General features: G+C 38.9%; 2 protein-coding genes and 1 non-coding gene across 11 annotated transcripts in view; 2 read left to right on the top strand and 1 right to left on the bottom strand.

Annotated features, from left to right (window-relative positions):
• Nucleotides 1–22264, top strand: part of LOC143736071 (uncharacterized) — a 795401-nt gene that overhangs the window by 471831 nt on the left and 301306 nt on the right. The gene's annotated exons all lie outside the window — the stretch shown is intronic.
• Nucleotides 2467–2538, bottom strand: trnaq-uug (transfer RNA glutamine (anticodon UUG)). Its single transcript has one exon. It is a non-coding gene; the product is annotated as a tRNA-Gln (tRNA).
• tle2a (TLE family member 2, transcriptional corepressor a) overlaps nt 13756–22264 on the top strand; it is a 34489-nt gene continuing 25980 nt past the window's right edge. For all 9 annotated transcript variants that reach the window (XM_077226608.1, XM_077226604.1, XM_077226609.1 and 6 more), the window contains exons 1-2: nt 13756–14257; nt 19614–19774. In XM_077226608.1, coding sequence (XP_077082723.1) covers nt 14234–14257; nt 19614–19774 — 185 coding nt within the window. In that variant the 5' untranslated portion in view covers nt 13756–14233. The remainder of the gene's footprint in view (nt 14258–19613; nt 19775–22264) is intronic.

Below are 22264 nucleotides of genomic sequence, written 5' to 3' on the forward strand. Positions count from 1 at the left end.
TCTGGCCTGATGCCTCTCCTTAAATGCAAATTGGGGTTTAGAAAATGTCAAAGAAAGCATAGGCCGTTCTAACATATTTAGCACCTTTATTTGTTTGGGGATTATTGTAGGTCTGTTGTCACACCACTGTGTTCAGAACTGTGTGATGTGTGAAACATGAGAGTGCGAGTCCCTATTTTAAGCCCCTCCCCATTTAAGAGAATTGAGACATGAAAGTAGCGCCGCAGTTTCAGCTCCACCAATGAGCGGACTGAAATACAGTATTGCTATACAAACTAATTATTTCAAAATACCCGTCTTGACAAGTATCCTTGTAAACATAGTCAGTCTTGTCTAAACTGAACGTAAACAGTTGTGAAATAAAACACATATGTAACATTATATTGGATTCGTGCATTAGCTCTTAAAGTGACAGCAGCCTAATATTCCTGCTACTGCCTGTGCTTTTAATGTTAACTCTTTCCTCGCCATTGACGGAATGTTCCGGCTTTCCGTGTTTTCACTGTTATACGGTAGGGGGCACTATGACACTGACTCATTCCTCTTGAAAGAAAAACTTTTTTAACTTTAATAAGGATTATTCAATCCTTATTCAATCCAATTCAAAATTATGTTTCATGGCTGGTAAAACATATTTATGGCCGGTAAATCATTGGCAGGTGTGGCAAAAAGTTACCACCTTTTTTTTTCACGGAAAGAAGGGCACGTTTTCACGTTAAAGAATCATTGGTGAGTTTTGGCTAGTTTTCTAAATTTGCAATTTGTCTGAAATGTCAATAGCCTGGTACTGTATATCTCATAACTTTGTTAATTTACATTAAAAAAAAAAATTTTTGGCTTATAAATGCAAGCCCAACTGCAACAAAAAGGTACTTAGTTGTTAGCATAATTTCCTACAGTTCATTATTGACCAAAGAAAGCCTTCTTCCTTTATGGAAATAGTAATTTTGACTCATATGTGGCATATAGCCTGGCAAAAGTAAATAACCCAGTAGGGCCTGTGTTCATTTTGAAATGTACCGAGCTGGAGGCCCAGAGAGACAATGCTACACTTCTTTCAGCCCAGGGGTCAGTGATGCCTGGCTCCCGGCCATACCCACCACCGGCTGGATGGGTTATATATTTTTACTCGCTCACTGTTGCTGCTGTTCTCTGCGGCTCCGCGAGGAATTATTACAGGTAAAACACATTGGACGGTTGTGTACATGTTGTTAATGGTCGACAGTCGCGTAAAAGGGAGAAAATACAAGTCCTTTGACCAGCCAAAAGCATACTTGAGTGAAACTAAAAAAACTTTTCGTGTTTAAAAGTTCAAATCTAACTTTTCCATAGCTTTTTATAAGGTCATAATTAAAGTAACTTTGATGCACAAATGCTTGATCCAATCAATGCAAAATTTCCTTCTTACTTATACAAAAAAGCATGTTGTGGTGGTCAAGACAAGTGGACTTGTATACTTAATAAATTTGGAATTTCATACCTACAAATTACAGTCATGTACAGTTCTTTGAGCCTGAAAGACTGACCTTTGAGCCTGAATCCACAGACATCTGGACTGGGCAGTAGTGGCTCAGGCCTGGAAAATACAGGGTCTGTTAAACTGCCAAGTTTAACAGATAGTGGGTAAAGAGGGAAAATATGAGTTCTACGGCTGGAGAGAGGAGAGAAATTGAATATTTAAAATCCAGAGAGCGGAGAGACGAAGAAAATCCATGAAAAAGGAGCAGATTGTGTATTTGTGTAGGGGTTTACTAGCTATAGGCTACCAGAAGTTAGCTTGACAAAACTTCTCTTTGTTTTCATCTGGGTACGGCCCTGAAAGGTTAAATGATTAATAAATAAAGTAAATCATGTTTTTAATTAATGTTAAATGTTAATAAGCTTATATATAAATTTCCCTGCTTTACAATCTCCATAATAAAATAGTAGTAACATTGATGAACTAGATACATGCACTTTTTCCACGTTCATGTAATATGTGATATACTGACTCCTCTTGGGCATTTCAAATATAACACCTTAAGTGCCACGAGACTAAATGCTGCTATAACTACTTTGGTAGGAGTTTTAATTATTTGTTTTGTGTTATTGAACTATTTAGGAGTTATCCTTCAAATGGCCAGAATATCAACAGTCAAGATGTTTTTACTTGAAAATCGATTAAAACACAGTTTAACTGTAATGATATCTGGAAAGTGGACGCCACTTGCTGAATCACGTGATACATATTGAGACTCACAATGCAGCATATTTTAAACATTTATGATGAAATAATGGTTTCATTTACTGTTTAAAATAAAATTGGTTAAATAAATATTTAAAACAAAATATATATAAATAATAATAATATTTCAGTATAATAAGCAGTTGACCATACAGGTAGTCTTTCGTCTTCATCGTACACATATCATTCATCATGTTGGTTTCGGCGTATTTACTATTTGCGATACATCGATGAAAAAAATCAGGTTCTACCGAGATTTGAACTCGGATCGCTGGATTCAAAGTCCAGAGTGCTAACCATTACACCATAGAACCGCGTGAACACGTGTGCCACAACATGATATTTGACAATGCAACGAAACCACAATGATGCCACTGACATGTTTTAATCTATGACACTTAGTTACTTTACAAAAAATGTAGACCCTCTATGTTTTTGAGAAAACGTATCATCGTGTCTTCCTAGCTTTTAGTGACAATTTACTGCGATTTTTTTTTCATTCAACATGTCTGCGAGTAAGTACAACATATACTTTTTCATTACTACGGAAGTTATCCAATTATACTCTATATTCACTAAACAACAAACGTCCACGAGATCCGCAAGCTAAGCTAACGTTATCGTACCAAGTGCTCAAGATAAAGATGCAGAATCTATTTCAGAAATAGACCGCAACATGTGAGGATTGCAATGACGCCCACGGTCAACATGTTCACCGCATTATAACGCCTCTTCTATGAATTTTAATGGTAATCTGACTCCTCACTTGCAATACTGATAATGAACTGAAGGGGGCAGCCGGAGCTCGTAACACACATGTTGTCATTATTAGGTGTTCAAGCACGAAGTGCTGAAAACCTATTGTAATTGTACTGATTTTTATTATTAGGTGTTCAAGCACGAAGTGCTGAAAACCTATTGTATTTGTACTGATTTTTATTATTATTATTATTATTATTATTCTCCGCTAAAACGCATCGTGCAGCCCAAACCGTAAGTGCTGGAGAGCTGAAACTTTGTCAGATGGTAGTACAAAAATCGAGGAGAGGTTATCAAATTATGAGCCCGATTGGCCTATAGGTGGCGCTATAGCAACCAATTGCGCGAAACTGCTCATAACTCCTAGACCGTATGTCGTAGACTCAAGTGTCTTATATCACTGGAAAGCTGGAAACCTGAAGTAAAAAATGTATATCTCCGATTTCATTTCCGCCATGATAGATTTTCTGCCATTTTGAATTTTGTCGAAAAACTACTTTTGCGAACTAGTCCCTGGTTTTTCGCCCGATCGGAACCAAACCAGTGCCAAAATGTTCTCTGGAGTCTGAATATCAATAATTATCAAAAAAAAGTTGAAATTTTGATTAACTGTCGCTAGAGGGCGCAAAATGAATGTTGTGGGCAGAGCCTATTTTACTAAAATGGCTATAACTCAAGAAGTAAATGAGATAGCTTCACCAAACTCGGTACACATGTGAATGAGTTGATTTTGAGGTCACAGTAAAAAAATTGCGTCGATCTAACACTAGGTGGCGCTATAACATTAAAAAAACATAAAAGGGGGTGTGGCCACCTGACCGTTAGTCCGATTGACCTGAAAATTGGTATGCAGTGTCTTGGTCCAAGGCCCCATGTATGTGTAAAAGGATATTGGCGTATCTCAAAAAACATGGCCGCCATCGGCCAATAAAGTTTGAGCACCTGTGAGACGAGGTTAACGGAGGCCAATCGATACGAAACTCAATGGGCATGTTCGACTCATGGCCCAAGAGGTCTGTAAGAGTTTTGAAAGAAATCGGCCACTAGTTGGCGCTAACGAGTTTTACGGCTCTGTAATCACGTGGTGTTGCACACATCCCCACAAAATGCATATCATTTGATAGATCTCCTCATGATGAACAACTTTGCCTCTAGAACCATTGCTGTCAATCAAACCGTTCATTAAATATTCACGAATATGTTAAAAACCTACTTTTGCGAACTAGTCCCTGGTTTTTCGCCCGATCGGAACCAGACCAGTCTTGGACAATTCTCTGGACTCTCTAGATTAATAATTATCAAAAAAAAGTTGAGATTTGGCATTTGGTTGGCTATAACAGGGTCATTTATAAAATGGATGTGGCAAAATATAGTCAAAAGCCTATAAATCCTATATGAAAACTCAGAACTTCACAAAAATTGGTGAGCATATGTGACATAACATCCTTAAAAACCATGCCAAATTTTATGGAGATCGGACCATAGGTGGCGCTATAACTGTTAAAAAGCTTTTAAACAATGTATTTCCTATGGCAAATTGCCTGTATTTGCTGTGAATGGTGTTTTGCATTTATTATCATGTAATGTTCATATCATAATGTTCAAAACCATTGCAGTACAATTCTCTGGACTCTCTAGATCAATAATTATCAGAAAAAGTTGAACAACTTCATTTGGATGGCTATAATAGGGTCACTTCACAATGTAGCCATGACTTAGTGTCCCCAAAAGCTTATATCTCTTCAATGAATGCTCAGATCTTCTTAAAAACAAGTCAGAACATGTGCCATATGACTCCAAACAATCATGACAAATTTCAGACAGATCGGACAAAATTTGCCTCTATAACAGTTAAAAATTAGAAAATTAAATGAATATAATGGCACATTAAGCCAATAAGTAGTATTTTACTGCCCCCTGCTGTTTAAAATATGAATTATACTTGAGTAGTGTGACAAAATTACTATTTAGACTTTATAAAATTACTATTTTAACATTTACAATCACATTAAGTCAAATTTCATCTATTGAAGTATCACTATTGACAATTCTGTCACATTGACAAATGTGAATCCTGAATGAGACATAGTTCAAATCTCTGTATCTACTACAGAATGTGTGTGTAGTCCTATGTTTCTGAATAAATTCTGAATAATCTGATTAATAGTTTGCAAAGACATGTATGAAATAACATTCAAATATATTTTCATAATGATTTTGTCAGTGTGTGTGTGTGTGTGTGTGTGTGTGTGTGTGTGTGTGTGTAAGCTTGCATAAAGGAGTTAAAATGGAAAAACTGTCAAAATGAAAGTGGCCAGCAGAGGGCAGTAGAAGACCACTTATTGGCTCATTCTACTTATTAATGAAGTCTTTTAACAGGTGCATTCATATTTAGACACTATAAAATCACTTGTATAACAATTACTATTATAACACAATCATATTTTGTCAGAGTTTATCACTTCATTTGTACTGACACTTCACATCAATGCTAGCAATGTGGTAAATCATGATAAACTATGGTAAATCATGCTAGAATCACGGTACTCTATGGCAGTGTTGGGAACCCTAATCAAACACACCTGATTCAACTCATCAGCTCATAATCACATATGTTAATGAGCTGATGAGTTGAATCAGGTGTGATTGATTAGAGAGACAGAGAAAACGGGTCCTTCAGGACAGGTTTGGGAACCACTGCTCTATGGTAAATCATCCTAGAACGTAGTAAATCATACTAGAACGTGGTAAATCATCGTAAATCATGCTAGATTCATGGTAAATCATACTGGAACATGGTAAATCATGAAAAATCACACTGAAATGTGGTATGTCATGGTAAATCATGATAAAACATGGTCTATTCCATCTATGATGTCAGTGGTTAAATGCTTGCTACATAAAACTTAATGTCTTTTGATGCTTGTGTGGTTAAAAATCTTAAATGCCTTAACTGCTTGAACACCGCTAAATGCTGCTTGCAGCTTTAATTATTATTATTATTATTTTCCCCTAAAACGCATCGTGCAGCCCAAACCGTAAGTGCTGGAGCTCTGAAACTTTGTCAGATGGTAGTACAAAAATCGAGGAGAGGTTCAGAGAGTATGACCCCGATTGGCCTATAGGTGGCGCTACAGCAATCAATTGCGCGTAACTGCTCATAACTCCTAAACCGTAAGGCGTAGACTCAAGTGTCTTATATCATTGGAAAGCTGGACTCTTAACTTAAAAAACGTATATCTCCGATTTCATTTCCGCCATGATAGATTTTCCGCCATTTTGAATTTTGTTAAAAAACGACTTTTGCAAACTAGTCCCTGTTTTTTTGCCCGATCGGAACCAAACCAGTGTAGAAATGTTCTCTGGAGTCTGAATATCAATAATCATTGAAAAAAAGTTGAATTTTCGATTTTCGGTTGCTAGGGGGCGCAAAATGAACGTTGTGGGAGGAGCCTATTTTACTAAAATGGATATAACTCGAGAAGTAAATGAGATATCTTCACCAAACTTGGTCCACATATTTATGAGTTCAATTTGAGGTCACAGTAAAAAAACCGCGTCGATCTAACACTAGGTGGCGCTATAACATTAAAAAAACATAAAAGGGGGTGTGGCCACCTGACCGTTAGTCCGATTGACCTGAAAATTGGTATGCAGTGTCTTGGTCCAAGGCCCCATGTATGTGTAAAAGGATATTGGCGTATCTAAAAAAACATGGCCGCCATCGGCCAATAAAGTTTGAGCACCTGTGAGACGAGGTTAACGGAGGCCAATCGGAACGAAACTCTATGGGCATGTTCGACTCATGGCCCAAGAAGTCTGTAAGAGTTTTGAAAGAAATCGGCCACTAGTTGGCGCTAACGAGTTTTACGGCTCTGTAATCATGTGGTGTTGCACATATCCCCACAAAATGCATATCATTTGATAGATCTCCTCATGATGAACAACTTTGCCTCTAGAACCATTGCTGTCAATCAAATCGTTCATTAAATATTCACGAATATGTTAAAAACCTACTTTTGCGAACTAGTCCCTGGTTTTTCGCCCGATCGGAACCAGACCAGTCTAGGACAATTCTCTGGACTCTCTAGATCAATAATCATTGAAAAAAAGTTGAACTTTGCCCTTTGATTCACTGTAACAGGGTCATTTAGAAGAAGGGGCGTGTCAAAACACACTCAAAAGCCTATAAATCCTAAATAAAAACTCAGAACTTCACAAAAATTAATGAGCATATGTGACATAACATCATTAACAAGCATGCAAAGTTTTATGGAGATCGGACAATAGGTGGCACTATAACAGTTGAAAAGGTTTAAAACCATGTATTTCCTATGGTAAATTGCCTGTATTGGCTGTAAATGGTCTTTTCCATCTATGATCATATAATATTTATATCACAATGTTCAAAATCAGTTCAGTACAATTCTCTGGACTCTCTAGATAAATAATCATCAGAAAAGTTATAACTTCTTCATTTGGATGGCTATAATAGGGTCACTTCAATATGAAGCCTTTACCAAGAAAGCCTATATCTCTTCAATGAATGCTCAGATCTTCTTAAAAACAAGTCAGAACATGTGACTCTAAATAAGATAAGAAATAATGCATCTATAACAGTTAAAAAGGTTAAAGTTATAACATAATGGCATATTAAGCCAATAAGTGGTATTCTACTGCCCCCTGCTGTTTAAAATAGTCATTTTGTCAAGCTACTAACTACTAATATTCTATAATTCTTATTTAGAGTTTATAAAATCACTATTTTAACATTTACACTCACATTTTGTCAAAATTCATCTATTGAAGTATTACTATTGACCATTGTGTCACGGACAAATGTTAATCCTGAATGAGACACAGTTCAGATCACTTTATCTACAACAGAATGTGTGTGTGTAGTCCCATGTTTCTGAATAAATCCTGAATAATCTGATTAATAGCTTGCAAAGACATATTTTAATGGTCTATAAGCATTTCATATATTTTCATAATGACTTGTGTGTGTGTCTAGATATGAGTCACAAAAGCACCTGTGAAAACACTTTATTAATAAGTATAATGGCCAGCAAAGGGCAGTAGAAGACCACTTATTGGCTCACTCTCATTTTGACAGACTTGATTTTCACCAGTATATCATGGTAAATCATGCTAGCAATGTGACGAATCATAGTAAATCATGCTACAATCCTGATAAATCATTCTAGAATGTGGTATATCATGGTCAATCATCCTATAACATGGTAAATCAAGGTAAACTAAGATAAATCATGCTATAAACATATTAAATCATACTAGAATGTGTTCAGTTGTGGTAAATCATGCTAGAACAGGGTAAATCATGGTGAATCATACTAGAACTTGGTACACCATGGTAAACTATGGTAAATCATGCTAGATTCATGGTAAATCATGAAAATCACACTGAAATGGGGTATATCATGGTAAATCATGCTAAAATTGCCTGTATTGGCTGTAAATGGTATTTTCCATCTATTATGTCAGTGTTTAAATGTATGCTAAATAAAACTTAATGTCTTTTGGTGCTTTTGTGCTTTACGGCCTTAAAGGCCTTAACTGCTTGAACACCGCTAAATGCTGCTTGCAGCTTTAATTATTATTGCGATTGCAGTCATCATTATTGGAAGCAAATTAGGGGATTTGCAATGATTACGACAACGAGCACACAAATTAGATTTAGGCTATTTAAAATCAGTATATTATTAACCAATAAATAAAACAGTATATATATTAGGCTAATATATAGGCTACTGTATACTGTTGTGTTTATTAGCATAGCTTATTGCTAATCACTTACATTTACTTGCAAAACAAAATATATAATTAAAGGGATAGTTCAACCCAAAAATGTAAATTTTGTCATCATTTACTCACCCTCATGTTGGTCCAAACCTGTAGGAGTTTCTTTCTTCTGTTGAACACTAAAGAATATATTTTAATGTTGGTAACTATGTTGGTTGCCGTCAACTGTCTGGTTACCAACATTATTTAAAATATCTTCTTTTGTGTTCAACAGAAGAAAGAAACTCATACAGGTTTGGAACAACTTGAGGGTGAGTAAATTATGACAGAATTTAAATTTTTGGGTGAACTATCCCTTTAAGACTTTAAGATTTATGTCATCACGCAGTTGGCATATAAAAGGTGGTCAGAAAATACAACAATAAAACAGTTCATTTTGTGAAAGCCTATTGCCAATCTGATCAGATATAAATTTGTTTCAATAAAAAAGAACTGACGGGAAGCCAACAGCATATTGATACAGATCTATGATAATAGAGACATATCTCTGTATATGCAAATACATTGTCTTGGTTCCAGGTCAAAGCCTCATTTTTGTCTGAATGAATCATCTTAATTATACTTTGAATGGGTGCCGTGGAATTTCTGATTCCTGTTTTTTGACGTTTGATATCCTGTGAAGGGTCCAAATGTGCTTGAACGAGGGTCTGTGCGTGTGTGTGTGGATGCTGATGTGGGTCATTACCCCTTCTCTGCCCCCTGGGGAAAGCAGGAAAGAGGAGGAGGGATGGAGGGATGGATGGATGGGGGAAAAGGTGGAGGATGGTAGGGGGTTCCCAGGGGAGGAGAATCCAATAAATCAGCCTCCCGTCTCCGTGCTGACATGGGGCTTGTCTGTGAGGGGTGTGTGTTTGTGTGTGTGTGTGTGTGTAGAGGGGGATCACAACAACAGCATAGCCTTGTCTAGCTGTCAGTCACCTCCATACTGGCCACAAACTCACACGCCTCCAATCGTGAGGCCGATACATCCATTCATTTCTCAGTTTCTTACTTCTCCTTTTCTTTCTTAAGTGTTTTGAATGTCGAGTTTATACAAAAGTGGATGAGTGTGTATCAAGCTTACATTCATATTAAGTGCTTTCTTAGCAAGACCACATTATTTTAAGTGCATATATTGCAGCAATCACATTAAGCAGATTGTCAAGTATTACGAGAGCAAAGTACCAACACAAATGCAGACAAATTATCGCTTCGCCACTGAATAAGTGACCATTTCTGCTCTAAATATAGTTCTGTAATTTGAGAAAGTGAAGTCAGCGCTGTCAGTTTGATATATGTATGCAGGTATATTTGCAATCCAGTGCGTGAAACAATATATCCACCATGGAAATGTTGTTATGGGAAAGGGGAAACCAAAAGCCTTGTTTTTGTGTAGAAATGGATAGTTCACCCAAATATGAAAAGTTGTTCCAAAGCTGGAATAAACATACTATGGAAGTCAATGGGTTCCGTCAACGGTTTGGTTAACAACATTCTTCAAAATATCTTCTTTTGTGTTCAACAGAAGAAACAAACTGATACAGGTTTGAACAACATGTGGGTGAGTAAATGATGACAGAAATACATTTTTTGGGTGAACTATCCCTTTTTATTGAATATTTCAGTCCCAAAATAGCAATGCATGCATATATGTAAAATAAATAAAGTAAAATGTCAGGGTGACACAACTGTCCTGATATCATAATGAAACAAAAGCCTCTTAAAACAGGAAATTATGTCATAAAGAGGACCCCCTGAATGGCATTCTTGACCTTCAAGGTCAATATGTCTTTTAAAAAATCTGGTAATTTCCCTTTTAATGTTATTTCAGGTGGTAAAATGTAGTGCAACTGTTTTATCTTGAATTTTTTTTGAAGGCCTAATGAATGATATTTGCACGTATAAAAAAATCTGAAAATACTTTTTTTGTTATAACACTATAAAAAATTGTTGCTGCCTTATATTAAGTACAATCAACTTGGATGTTTAAGTAATTTCAACTTAAATTAAACTGAGTTTTTAAAAAATGAGTTTTTACAGTGTACTATCCCTTTAAATATTCTCCCTAATGCAGTTCTAAATGCTAAAAGCATGTTTTCCCAGTACCGAAGCAAGTTGGTCTTTTTCTGTTCGGCTTTCAGAAAAGCTCATATCTGTGTTTTGCAATTTTGTGTGGGCAGCATGTGAAAGGGAATTACGGGGGAAGATCATTGATCAAGTTTGTTACTTGTGAAGGACGTCTCTGTGAAATAAATAATGTCAAACATTGTAGGGGATAAAAAACGCCTTTTTGATCGGTTTTCTTGGGCCTAATGGAAACATGGTTTTAAGGCGTCTCTCGTTCGATCTGAAAAATGGAGATATTGACCGTTGCTTGTAAAACTTTTGTGAAATCTGAGCTTTAAAACGCTTATTTTTCTCTCTGCTAACACACACACACACACACACACACACACACACACACACACACACACACACACACACACCAAACATCATATATCAGACATCCTGCAGCATGACTCTAATATGTGGCTCGCTTATGACTGTTTCCAATATGGACCGCAGTGGCCAGGAGACCTGCTCGGTGCATTACAATTCATGGGAAAAATGGCAATAATGACCCCCTCCCCCACCTCCCCCTTCGGCTTCCAGTCTCCATACATCCTCTAAATCTGTATCTCTCTTTTCAGCAGATCCATACACTCCTCCTTCCCTCTATTTTCTCTCCTCCTCTGCATCCCTTCTTTCTGTTTTTCAGCCGCACTGCTGCCAGGTAGTGATTTCTACAGTGGGAAAATTGCTTTTTCAATATCTGCCTCTCTAATTATGAGCCCAGCTAAAGGGGTCATGCCACTGGAATACTAATAAATAGCTCATGCGTTTTTTGCATTTCTTTACACCAAAAGAGAGTTTACGTATTTGATTATTTATGTCACAGCGGAGCATGAAAATAGCTGTCGTTCATATTGTCTTGTCAAAAAAGCTATCCAAGATATTCCATGATTCCTTGGGTTTATAATACCTTTGTGAGTATATTAAGCTGTATTCCCTGACCCAGAGCAACAAACACTCACAAGAGATTTGATTTAGGTCACACACTGGTTCTTATTGTCCCCCAGAGCATGCTGTATCTTTATAGCGAAGGGATGTTTCATGTGTCTTCAAGATCAAAATACCGGACTGACTATCTTAGGAATCTTCAAATAAAGACATTTCATAAACAGATGAAGAGACTGCTGGCCTAAAACAAAAGGCGATTTACATAGGAAATAGGCCCTCGTTTTTAAACCTATAGCCGTGGGACTTCATTGTGGTCGCCCTGAAACAATGCAAAGCGATTTAAAGTAATAAAAAGGAGAAGAGAAAAAAAAACTACTTTACATCACAAAAGGAATTTGAAATCAAATGTCTCCACCGCGCGCACCGAAAGGGTTAAATGGTTTTCTCGGTCGCTCTGAGCGCCTGACTGACGTTTGGGATTCTATATTTGTGACGCGCACCAATCAGAGAGCGGTCAGCGTACCCAACGTGGGGCTCTCTCGACGCTGATTGGCTACCGCAGCCAGTGTTGATTGTGGCTGGGTCTAACCCCACGTGGAGAATTCATTCAATCATTGTACAGTTAGCTGCACCCTTATTTTTCATTTGAAGTCCTGTGCATAAAATTAGACAATGTGAAGAACGTGTGAATAGCCGACAGAGACAGGGTGCTATATTTAAACCACATCTCAAAATATAACATTTTGTGCACATGAGATTTTATTAGACCTATTTATTTTAATAATCTTTATCGATATATTAGCTATAACACTACTTTGGCATCTTGGATCATCTATTTTGCACATTAAGTCAATGGCGTGATGCTTGTATTTTACATTATTGTACTAAAATACATAGAAAATCAGTAGGCTGTCCTACAGAAAATTACTTGCATACACCTATGTTGAACTTCTTATTTAATCAACTTTTTATATTTCAGTATGTATATAAATGTGTAGGTGGTGTTACGGTTAACCGATCATCACAAATAAGACAAATAAGTCTCATTATAAAGTTTAAATTCGTTAAAAAAAAGAAATAAATCTTGGCACAAGTTGTTTGGTAACCTTTTTATTTATAGACCATTGAAGAAAACAGTTCTATAAGTTTTATTCAATTATTAATATTTGAAAAACATTTGTCTGCCAAGTCAAGGTTAGTGGTGTAACTGAAATGAAGGTATAGCCATTTTGTTGCCATGTGCCATAAAAAAAACACATTTTCACAGACTATCATATAAAAGTGCACTGTTTGTTCATTTCAAATGGAGTGAACCCAAGAATGTCCTTATATTCATTAATCAAAAATATGTTTCCTTCAAAAACGTCCAGGTTGTGTGCACTCACTACTTCTTGATGGTTATACTACTGCATTGTAAACAAATATTGTAACCTGTAACCTGGTTGCCTTCAAAATTTTAAGTTCAATGAAATTGAAAACAATTAGTCAATACAATGAAGGAGATTGCTTTAATCAACAATAACTTACATTATTATTTTATCTGAACCATCTAAATTACCAGTAGTGCCTATAAATTATTATAAATTAAAGTTGATTTGACAAAAGAAAAAAAAATGTGATACCAAATCATGAATATCATAGTTTACAGTGTTTAAATCAGAATATTTGATATAAAAAAAATATATAAATACTTTTCAAAAATGTATGAAACCAGCATAAACATAGATCACATTTTTAATAACAAGCCACAAACTAATTTCTCTTTTTAATCACCTCAGACATCATTATTTGTCATTGACCCACATAAACAAATACAACACTGAACAGATCAATCCATGCGTTTTAAGGGGTCCTACTCCCACCGCAGCCTAAAATGAGTGTAACTTGAGAATTTAACTCTTTGCTTCTTTTTACCACAAGCCAAACCCCTTCTCTTTTTTTGCACGGGGGGGGGGGGGGGGGGGGGGGGTGGGGGCATGCGTTTCTCTTGAAGAAAACAACTCGTATGTCCCATTGAAAAACAGCTGAGGAAGGAGCGGATGAGGAGAGAGAGAGTGTGAGAGAGAGAGAGACAAAAGAAGCTGCGGCTGCGTAGAGTGTCGCGCCTTGGGAGCACGATAGCTCGCCATCCACTTGGTTTCTTTATTATTTTCATCAGTAAAACACATCAAGGGCGGGGGAGCTCTGAAGGCCGAGCGCGTGCATTCTGATATTTCGAGGTGGTCCGTATTGAGGGACTCGATACCGGACTGGGCGCATCTTATATCGCGCGATAAAGCAGAACAAAGGGAGTCTTGAGCGAGGAATGCGCGGACCGAGCCTGGCGCCGCCGATACAGGGCCAAATGTTCTTTTGAGACCCGCTAAAAGGTGCAAACTCTTCTGAAACAACGTTTAACACAACACCGAAACAGAAGAAGCTCAAACCGCAACGACCCCGTTATTCGCCATGTTTCCCCAGAATCGACCCCCGGTAAGTTGCCTTACTACTCTGTAAAATGACCGTCTGCTTGGTGCGCAATGCGCTTTAGTGCATTTCACCTACAGGCTAAAACAAAGTGTGTTTGTACCCTTTGTCTCATCATTTAAGGTACACGTTCACATGGATTGTCAAACTGTAGTTGGCCGAGTAGTGCTGCTCATCAAGGCATGATTAGATCGAATCAAACCACACTGAAATGTGCTTTAAATAGTCTGTTTTTTATCCGAGATATTCAAGGCAGCCAATTCGATAAATGTATCAATGAGCTTAAATGATACTACCTTCCCGTTATGTTATTGTTATACCCCCTAATAGCTCATAGGCAGATCTCTGTATTTCTGATGTTTCAGCTACTGTAAGTTTCAGCTACTGTTAGGCTATTTCAAGTGCCACAGTACATTGCTTTTCACCTTTCATACATGTAAGTTTCATGAATATTCAAATTTCAGTTCTGCATGAATCTCCAATGTTGACCACTCTTTGATAAAGTTAAATACTTATATTTTTTTCTTTATGGTCTAATGTATGCTCATTTTGCATTGTTTTAAAAAAAAATTATTTACCATAATATCTTCTCATAAAGCTATTTTGGGTCTTGATATATCAACTAGACCGATAAATCGATCTGTGTCTGGCCATTATGATGTTAATCGGCCGATTGCACTGCTTGGCCGATTAATATATGGTGTAGATCTCCCTTGTGTCAGAAAAGTTTGTTTGGTTTCAGTGTACATTGAAATTGCTCAAACTTAAAATGTGTACGAGCCTTATCACATATATCGGGTGTTATTTTCTTGGTCACCATGCTCTCTGGTTGTCATATTGGTAGTATTGACTGTTGAAAAGCCCATATTGGTCGACCACTATTTAATAAAAGGCAGTTATAATTGAATGGTCTGTACTGATTGAATCAAACAATGTGTTAAAATCCTTCATGAGATTTCTCTACAGTCATCATACACCCCTCCCCCAGCTTCCCTAAGAGTGCTTTGACATTCATTTCCTAAGGGATGGAAATTAGATTCCACTGGGGTGTGCATTTTCGTGATCTGAAGGAGATACATGGTACATAGGTGAAGTATTCAGGCTTTCCAACCCTTTTGGTTGTTGCTCTGCAGTGACCAGGCTGCTTGGTTCTTTTCTTATTACTCTTTAGAATGAAAGATTGGTCCAACCTGTTTTTCCAGGGCACCCAGCTACTTCTGAATATGGCCTCTTGCTGCTCACCTTGAACAGCCTAGAACATGAAAAGGTGGTTGGGATGTGATGCAGCTGTTTTGTCATTCAATAAGAAAAGACATGTTCTTCAGTCCAAATCATTTTTTTAAGTTTCTAGACAAAACTTGTAGGCTAAGTATCAACATAAAATATTAAGTATTAATAGAGTGTTACTATGGCACAGACATTTAATTTAGTCAATTATGAGTAGAAATATAGGAGTGGAAATTATTAGCATCTGTATTCATATTGCTGTTTGAGTAAACTACAGACTGGGTTGTTTGTTTACAGACGAGACTGCAAATTTCATCATTAGCGACTTCTTTTTATTATTACATTGCATATAATTTAACTACCAAATGGAAAATCTTATTTCCCAGTTTGAAACAGTGGGCAATTCCTACAGATTGCCTACTGACACTTTCTGATTGGTTTTGATTCTGTATTCTGGAGGGATCTGCTCTGGCCGAGATGTCTCCAACAGAGGTCCACCAGTACCCTTTCTATGTGAGGTATTTCTCAGTATTCCTTCCTGATGATGATCCCATTTCCTCCAGCCTTCTGTTTCCAGAGGAATCCAAGGGAATCAGGGCATGGCCCATTTCGGCCTTGGCAACCTCAGCCATTAAGTGAAGCATTTTGGGCAAGGTTTGCAAAAGTCATTGGAAGAAAGTGTGGAATTCCTTAAAAGCAAAAGAACAAACAGACTGTGGGTTACCTCATAAAGGAAGCACCTACAGCAATTACCACAGCTGACAAGCCAACGTCGCGGCACTGCTAATGTATCCTGACAGCGGGGAAATTTGAATAACGAGCTTGCGGAGAGGGTAGAGAAAAGATGTGATGTTAATGAAACAGGTGCTTGGCACCATACTACACCCCATGTCCCCTCCCCCCATCTAAGTAAGGGATTACTGGGGCATTCCTTAAAGCTCTATGCTGCCGTAGAGTACGGAATCAATGAAACAAGGCTGCGCCTAGGTCAGATTCCTGGGGAGGTTTTTTAAAATGCAAATGCCTGCCGGTTGTTGACACTGTAGTCGAAAGATTTTATATACAATGCCTGAACTTCAAACGTTGCTGCAGAAAGCAACGCCTGGTTCCTTGGATTTGTGCGTACACCTAAAAAGAGGTTCTTCTTTAAATGGTTCAGAGATGCAGAAAGTCCATTCCAATTTTTTATAGCCTATCTACACCCCATTTCCTAGGGTGGATTTTTTTTTCTAGGGAAAAACATGATATAATTAGTGGGGTTGCTGGTTCTCAGAGGCTTCACTTGCTGACGCTACCATGAAAAGACACCTAAAGAAAATATACAACCGTATTTATAGCACAATTATAATTTACACTCTGGTCTGAAAGACTTAGAAGCTTTGGAGAATCCCTTATTGGGCTTTGCTATTCTCTGGGAATGGAAACGTCAGGTCTGTTCTTTCCAAGTGATTTGTGTGTGAAAAGAGAAACGGCTTTATCAAAGGTTAGGCAACCGTGTTGACAGGTTTTGCGATGTCGGTCATCATGGCCCGGCCACAGCATTTCACAGGCTGCGTAGCAATTCTCAGATGTAGGCCATGTGGGAGTCTTGTAGGTCCCTCAGCCAGACCTCTGACAGAAAGAAAGAAGCTGTGGTTTGGACAGCTCAGTGAACACAGAAGCAGCAGTTCTCTCTCTGTGTGTGATTGTTTGTAGTGTATAGCAGTCTCTTAAGTCTTCTACATTTTGTGTCTTAGTAAATGGGTGGGCAGGGGGATTTGGGAGATCATTATTGGTTGATGCAACACATCAAAACACAATATAATTAGAGGAAAAGAAATTAAAACATTGCATGCACACTCACAATTTCCAAGACTCATTGTTGAGTGTGAGTGTTTGCCACTGAGTCTGTTATATTCATAGTATCTAGGCAGCTGAAGCTATCATTTCCTACAGACTCCCAACTTGATCCTGAGCTATTCCTTACTAAGTGTCATGTGAGAACGAAGAGATTCTTCACTATTTAAAATCCAAAAAGTGAACATTTCATTTAGCCTTGATTGAAGTCATTACTGCCTCAAGGTACCTTTTTCTTGTGTGACCCGTCAGCATGGCATAAGATATTTAATCGGTTCAATAAACTTGGGTGTTCAGAGTTTTGCCTTAATACAGATAACTGTGACCATGACTTTCGCTAAGACAAGAGTGGCCCACAATGCTGTTTAGGTCCTGCCAAAACCATGCCAGGTTAAAACCTTGTTGTGAAACTGTCAAGGTCAAGTGAGCCATTTATTGTGACAACCACCAAGGAAAGTTGCACAGAGGATTTGCAAGACGGTTTAGCCTGAGAAGCAGGTTATAAGAGCATTGAATCAAATGGCTCCCATATTGAGACTGGGCGCATAGAAAGAACCACAATAATGGCCTCTGAGAGGTAGTGACAATCTGGTTTCTGAAAACTGAATGTCTAATTAATGAACATTCAGTTTCCAAGAAGCTCCATGCGACTGGCTCTTTGGTCTCAGCCTTTCATCAAAGACCTGCTTTCTTTGTGATTCCTTTTTTCTTTCTTCCGGAAGTCTATTTGCACCTGTACGCAAAATTGAATAAAAAGAGGTGAATATCAGAATGAGAGGCTGGGTGGGGTAGAGAAAGAGGAGATAAAGGGGAAGAAGGGAATAGAGCCAAGTGTCATTCCCCCTTCTTCCCGCCTCCCCCTGTCAAATGGCCTTCCTCTTGTTTTCCAGACTCTTTTCTTTGGCCTGTGAGAAGTAATTGTAGTGTGTGTGTGTGCTCCCTGCTAGGCTGGAGCTGTGAGAGCCCGGGGATCTGGACAGCAGATTGAAATGCAGGGCTGGAGAGAGGAGCTCGTTAGAGACTCTAACAATGCACCGTGTCTCCCATGAGCCGAAGGCCGAGTAGCTCTATTCTCCCTGTGTAGTTCGGTCCACCCCCTCCTCAAACATCCCCCCTAGTACTCCAAGCCTGCTGCCCCGACACAGGGTGACCCCTTTTACCCACAGACACCCTCCACCCCCCTTGATATTTGCAGCTACATCTGTCCCCATCCCTCCAAGACAAGCTTTAAGCTTAAACTGTCCATGTACTATGTTTTCATTTTCTCTGTAATTCTTGGCTAGGTCAAAGCCTTTTCTGTGTTAATGCAGGTCACACATGCTCATAACAGCCTATGACACTTTGCCAACGGTTAGCCGCTCAAGTGTTTGGCAGTAAATGCGACTACCGTCAAAACCATGCTCCATGTTAATTGAAGTAATGGGGCTTTATGCACTTTCACATTTGGTCAATCATGTCCCTTTTGGCAGTTTTTCCTCCTTTTAGCTCATTAGAAGAAGAGATTCCCGTGAGAAGTGCAAGAACCCCTGTGATGATCAGTCACGAGCACAAGGATCTTCGTCAGCAGAGGTGCTTGGAGACAGATAGATGGATAGACAGGCCTTACTGTACTGCACGTAGGCTTTTGTCTGCCTGTCTGTCTGCATTACCCTGAGGCCAAGCTCCTAATTGCTGGTGCCAGCGGAATTCAGTTAGCTTGGTGGGGTCCCGTTCTGATGGGGTAGTCTTTCTTTCTCCCTCTTCTAATTCATGCTTAATTTTAAACAAATGTCTTAATTCTAGCAGTGAGCATAGTCCCCAACCCAGTCCTACTTCCTAGCATACAACCACTCTGATATAGACACGCATCTGTCTGTAATGCTTTATCCTTTTACAATGGAGCCTATGTCATGGAACTTCCCCAGCCCCCATCCACTCTCATTCTTTCATTGCTTTATCTCTGATTCTGCGTAGCTTGTCTTTCATCAGTGCCCTTCATTTCTGCCTTGTACACATCACTCTCTATCTTGCTCACAGACCTCTATGCAATGAGCTCCTCAAATCATATTTTCTCACTGAATTCTCATCAGTTCTCTGAATCATCAGATTTTTTTAAAGAATGCAAAATATCACTATTTTAAGCCTGGTGTCATTATAAGTCTTGAAATAATTATTGATTCCTATGTGCTACGACAGAGCTTTTTGCAGTTGCCTGAAATTAGCTTTTAAGTGTAATTTCTTTTTAAAAACGCTTTTCATCCTGTTTAAAAAAAGTTTCAGATGCTAACTCTACTTTCCCCCCCCCCCCCCCCCACCATAGGCACCTTTGCAACCACCCCCCGGGTCCTCGGCTTCAGCTGCAGCAGCAGCAGCCGCAGTTGCTGCAGCATCGGGGTCGACTCAACCTCTGAAACTCACTTACCCCGAGACTCTGGACCGCATAAAGGAGGAGTTCCAGTTCCTGCAGACACAGTATCACAGGTACAACCCCCTTGCTAATACATACACTCGCTAAGATGTTCTATGTCAATATAATCGAAAAACATTTTTCCCAAGCCTGTAATTTAGTCAACCCATGGGAGAATGTCTTTGCAGAGTTCCTGATGCAATGTAATTGTAGGAAGAAGGCTATGAAGAAAGGTTAAAATGTCAGTGGCTAGGGCGGTCAGGTTGCTTTTTGGAACATGGTGGCTGCTTGACAAAGGTGATTGACTTCTGGCCGTCCATCAAAAAATCCATCTATACCAGGGGTGTCCAATCCTACTCCTGGAGGGATGCTTTCTTGCAGAATATAGTTCCATCCATTGTTAAATGCACCTGAACTAGCTAATCAAGATCTTCTGTATTACTAGAAAATTTTAAGGAGGTTAGAGCTTAACTCTGCAAAAAGATGGCCCTCCATGAGCAAGATTGGACATCCCTTTTCAACACCAGCTAATCATTCGCTTGGACCAGCCAGGCAACATGTAAATTAGCTACCATCAGAGTGTAGTTTTAGTGGGAATTTCTAACAAGTAGGGCTTAGATTGTTGTTAGTATTCAAAATAAATCCCTTGATGTAGCTTCTAAGAGGGGAAGGCCCACTGCTTTCTCATAACACATACATACTCCTTTGGTTCTGTGGGTTTGTTTTATGTGCACTTTGAGGCTCAGGAATGTGGCCAGACCAGGCATGACCAGTGTGTGATTTCTAGTAGGTGCTGGCATCCTCTCCGGTACGGTAGTCCATGCCCCCTCTGCACACCCGCACACCCTTCCTTATTACTGGCAAGCCTTCACACGGCTACAGCTTTGATTCCTCATGCCAGACTCGCCAAATCCACCCAGTCCCCACATTCCGCCTATTGATAGTCTCTTCTGTTCCTGCCTTCAGTGTTCAGTCAAATAAGCTCAAAAATCCTCCGTACAAACAGAGTTCAGCCCTTCTGATGGCTGCTGGGTTTACACGTATATCAGCCTGGATATTTATGGCTGTATTTGCTCAACATCTTTCTCAGAAGCCAACAGCTAAGCAGATATTTTGGGCACCTTTCTAAATTAATGGATAATACCACTCTCATGTGGCTCTGTATTGGTCTCCCAGTCAGATTTTAAGAGTTGTTTATCTGTTCTTGATTTTCGCAGTTAGCTGGTGCTCGAATATGTAATTAATCTGGCTCAAGCCTGATGCAGAGGGCCAAACACCTGCACACTTGTTATCAAATTAGAGCGGGAGACATTTCAACATAAGATGAATACCTTGCTCAAGGAGTAAAGAACTACATTTGTGTTTCATGCCAATAAGTACTGTATGCAAATACTAGAGTCGCATGATTTATGAAAGTTATTTGTGGTAGTTTGTAATTCGATATTACAGTTTTAATTTTCAATGTGATTTAGGTCCAAATGAAATGGACAATGTGGTTAATTTCCTTTTCCTTTTTATTTAATTCCCGCTACTGCAACAAGCCTTTCTAGCCAGTGGACAAAATAAAGAGCAAAATATGTGCATGGTTAGCATTAGGTGTGTAATTAATGCTTTTGTTTCATTCTAATGGGGCCACAGATGGGAAATTGAATGTACAAGGCTGGCATCTCATAACCCGGCTAGAAGAGTAGAATTTTCTGACAAGCTTCATCACTGTTTTGGTACACAATGGTACACAAAATGGGTGAATACTACACCGTAGAGTGAAGATTCAAAACTATGATCAGTACCACTAAGCTTCTGCTATTAATTGACATCCCCCCCAACTCAAAGTCTGGGCTGTGAGGAAATCCAGAGTTTCCCTACTGGTATTTACAGCCAATATTGTTAATTTATGCTTATTTCATAAATACAATCATTACAACATGACGAAGGCAGCATTATAATTTGAATGTCAAACATTCTGGGACTTCAAGTCAATGGGTGATTTTACAGTTTGATCTAATTTTCTTACTAGCGCTATAATTAGCCCCTGTATGGCACTTCATGAAGCATTACAATGTGAAGTCTAAAATCACAGACCTCCTTTAGGTCAGGCAACAAGATTAGCAGTGGCCTGGCCTTCCCATGGTGTTTCAGATGTGGCATTTCCCATAAGCATTCTCCTGCCACTGAGCTGGTCCCTCTCCAGGTAGAACGTGGCAGGCACACACAGGACGCGCCAGACAGGCACAGACAGCTCTTGGCTATACGTGGCGTGGCTTAGATTTTAATTTTAGTTCTCGTAATTTGTGTCTGGAGGCTGATTGGTGTTGGATTAAAGGACAGGAAAGAGTCAGAGCTAAAGAGATTTGGCAAGTTGAGTTGGGGAGAGGTGTGTTTGTGTGTGGGCGGCTGGGCGCTAGTCTATGTGAGAAACACACTTAGGCCGAGGTCAGGTTACAGCGCAAGGTCCGGCAGGAAATGTGAACTGGGCAGGAACTGCATAACAAAGAGAGCTACTCTATATGGTGTTACCATGCTGTGTTGTTTGCTCAGTGTGCACATGTTTTGCGTATGTCTCT

Source organism: Siphateles boraxobius, unplaced genomic scaffold (assembly GCF_051911475.1).
Source record: "Siphateles boraxobius isolate OS27281-9 unplaced genomic scaffold, OSU_SipBor_1 13, whole genome shotgun sequence".
Lineage (NCBI taxonomy): Eukaryota > Metazoa > Chordata > Actinopteri > Cypriniformes > Leuciscidae > Siphateles > Siphateles boraxobius.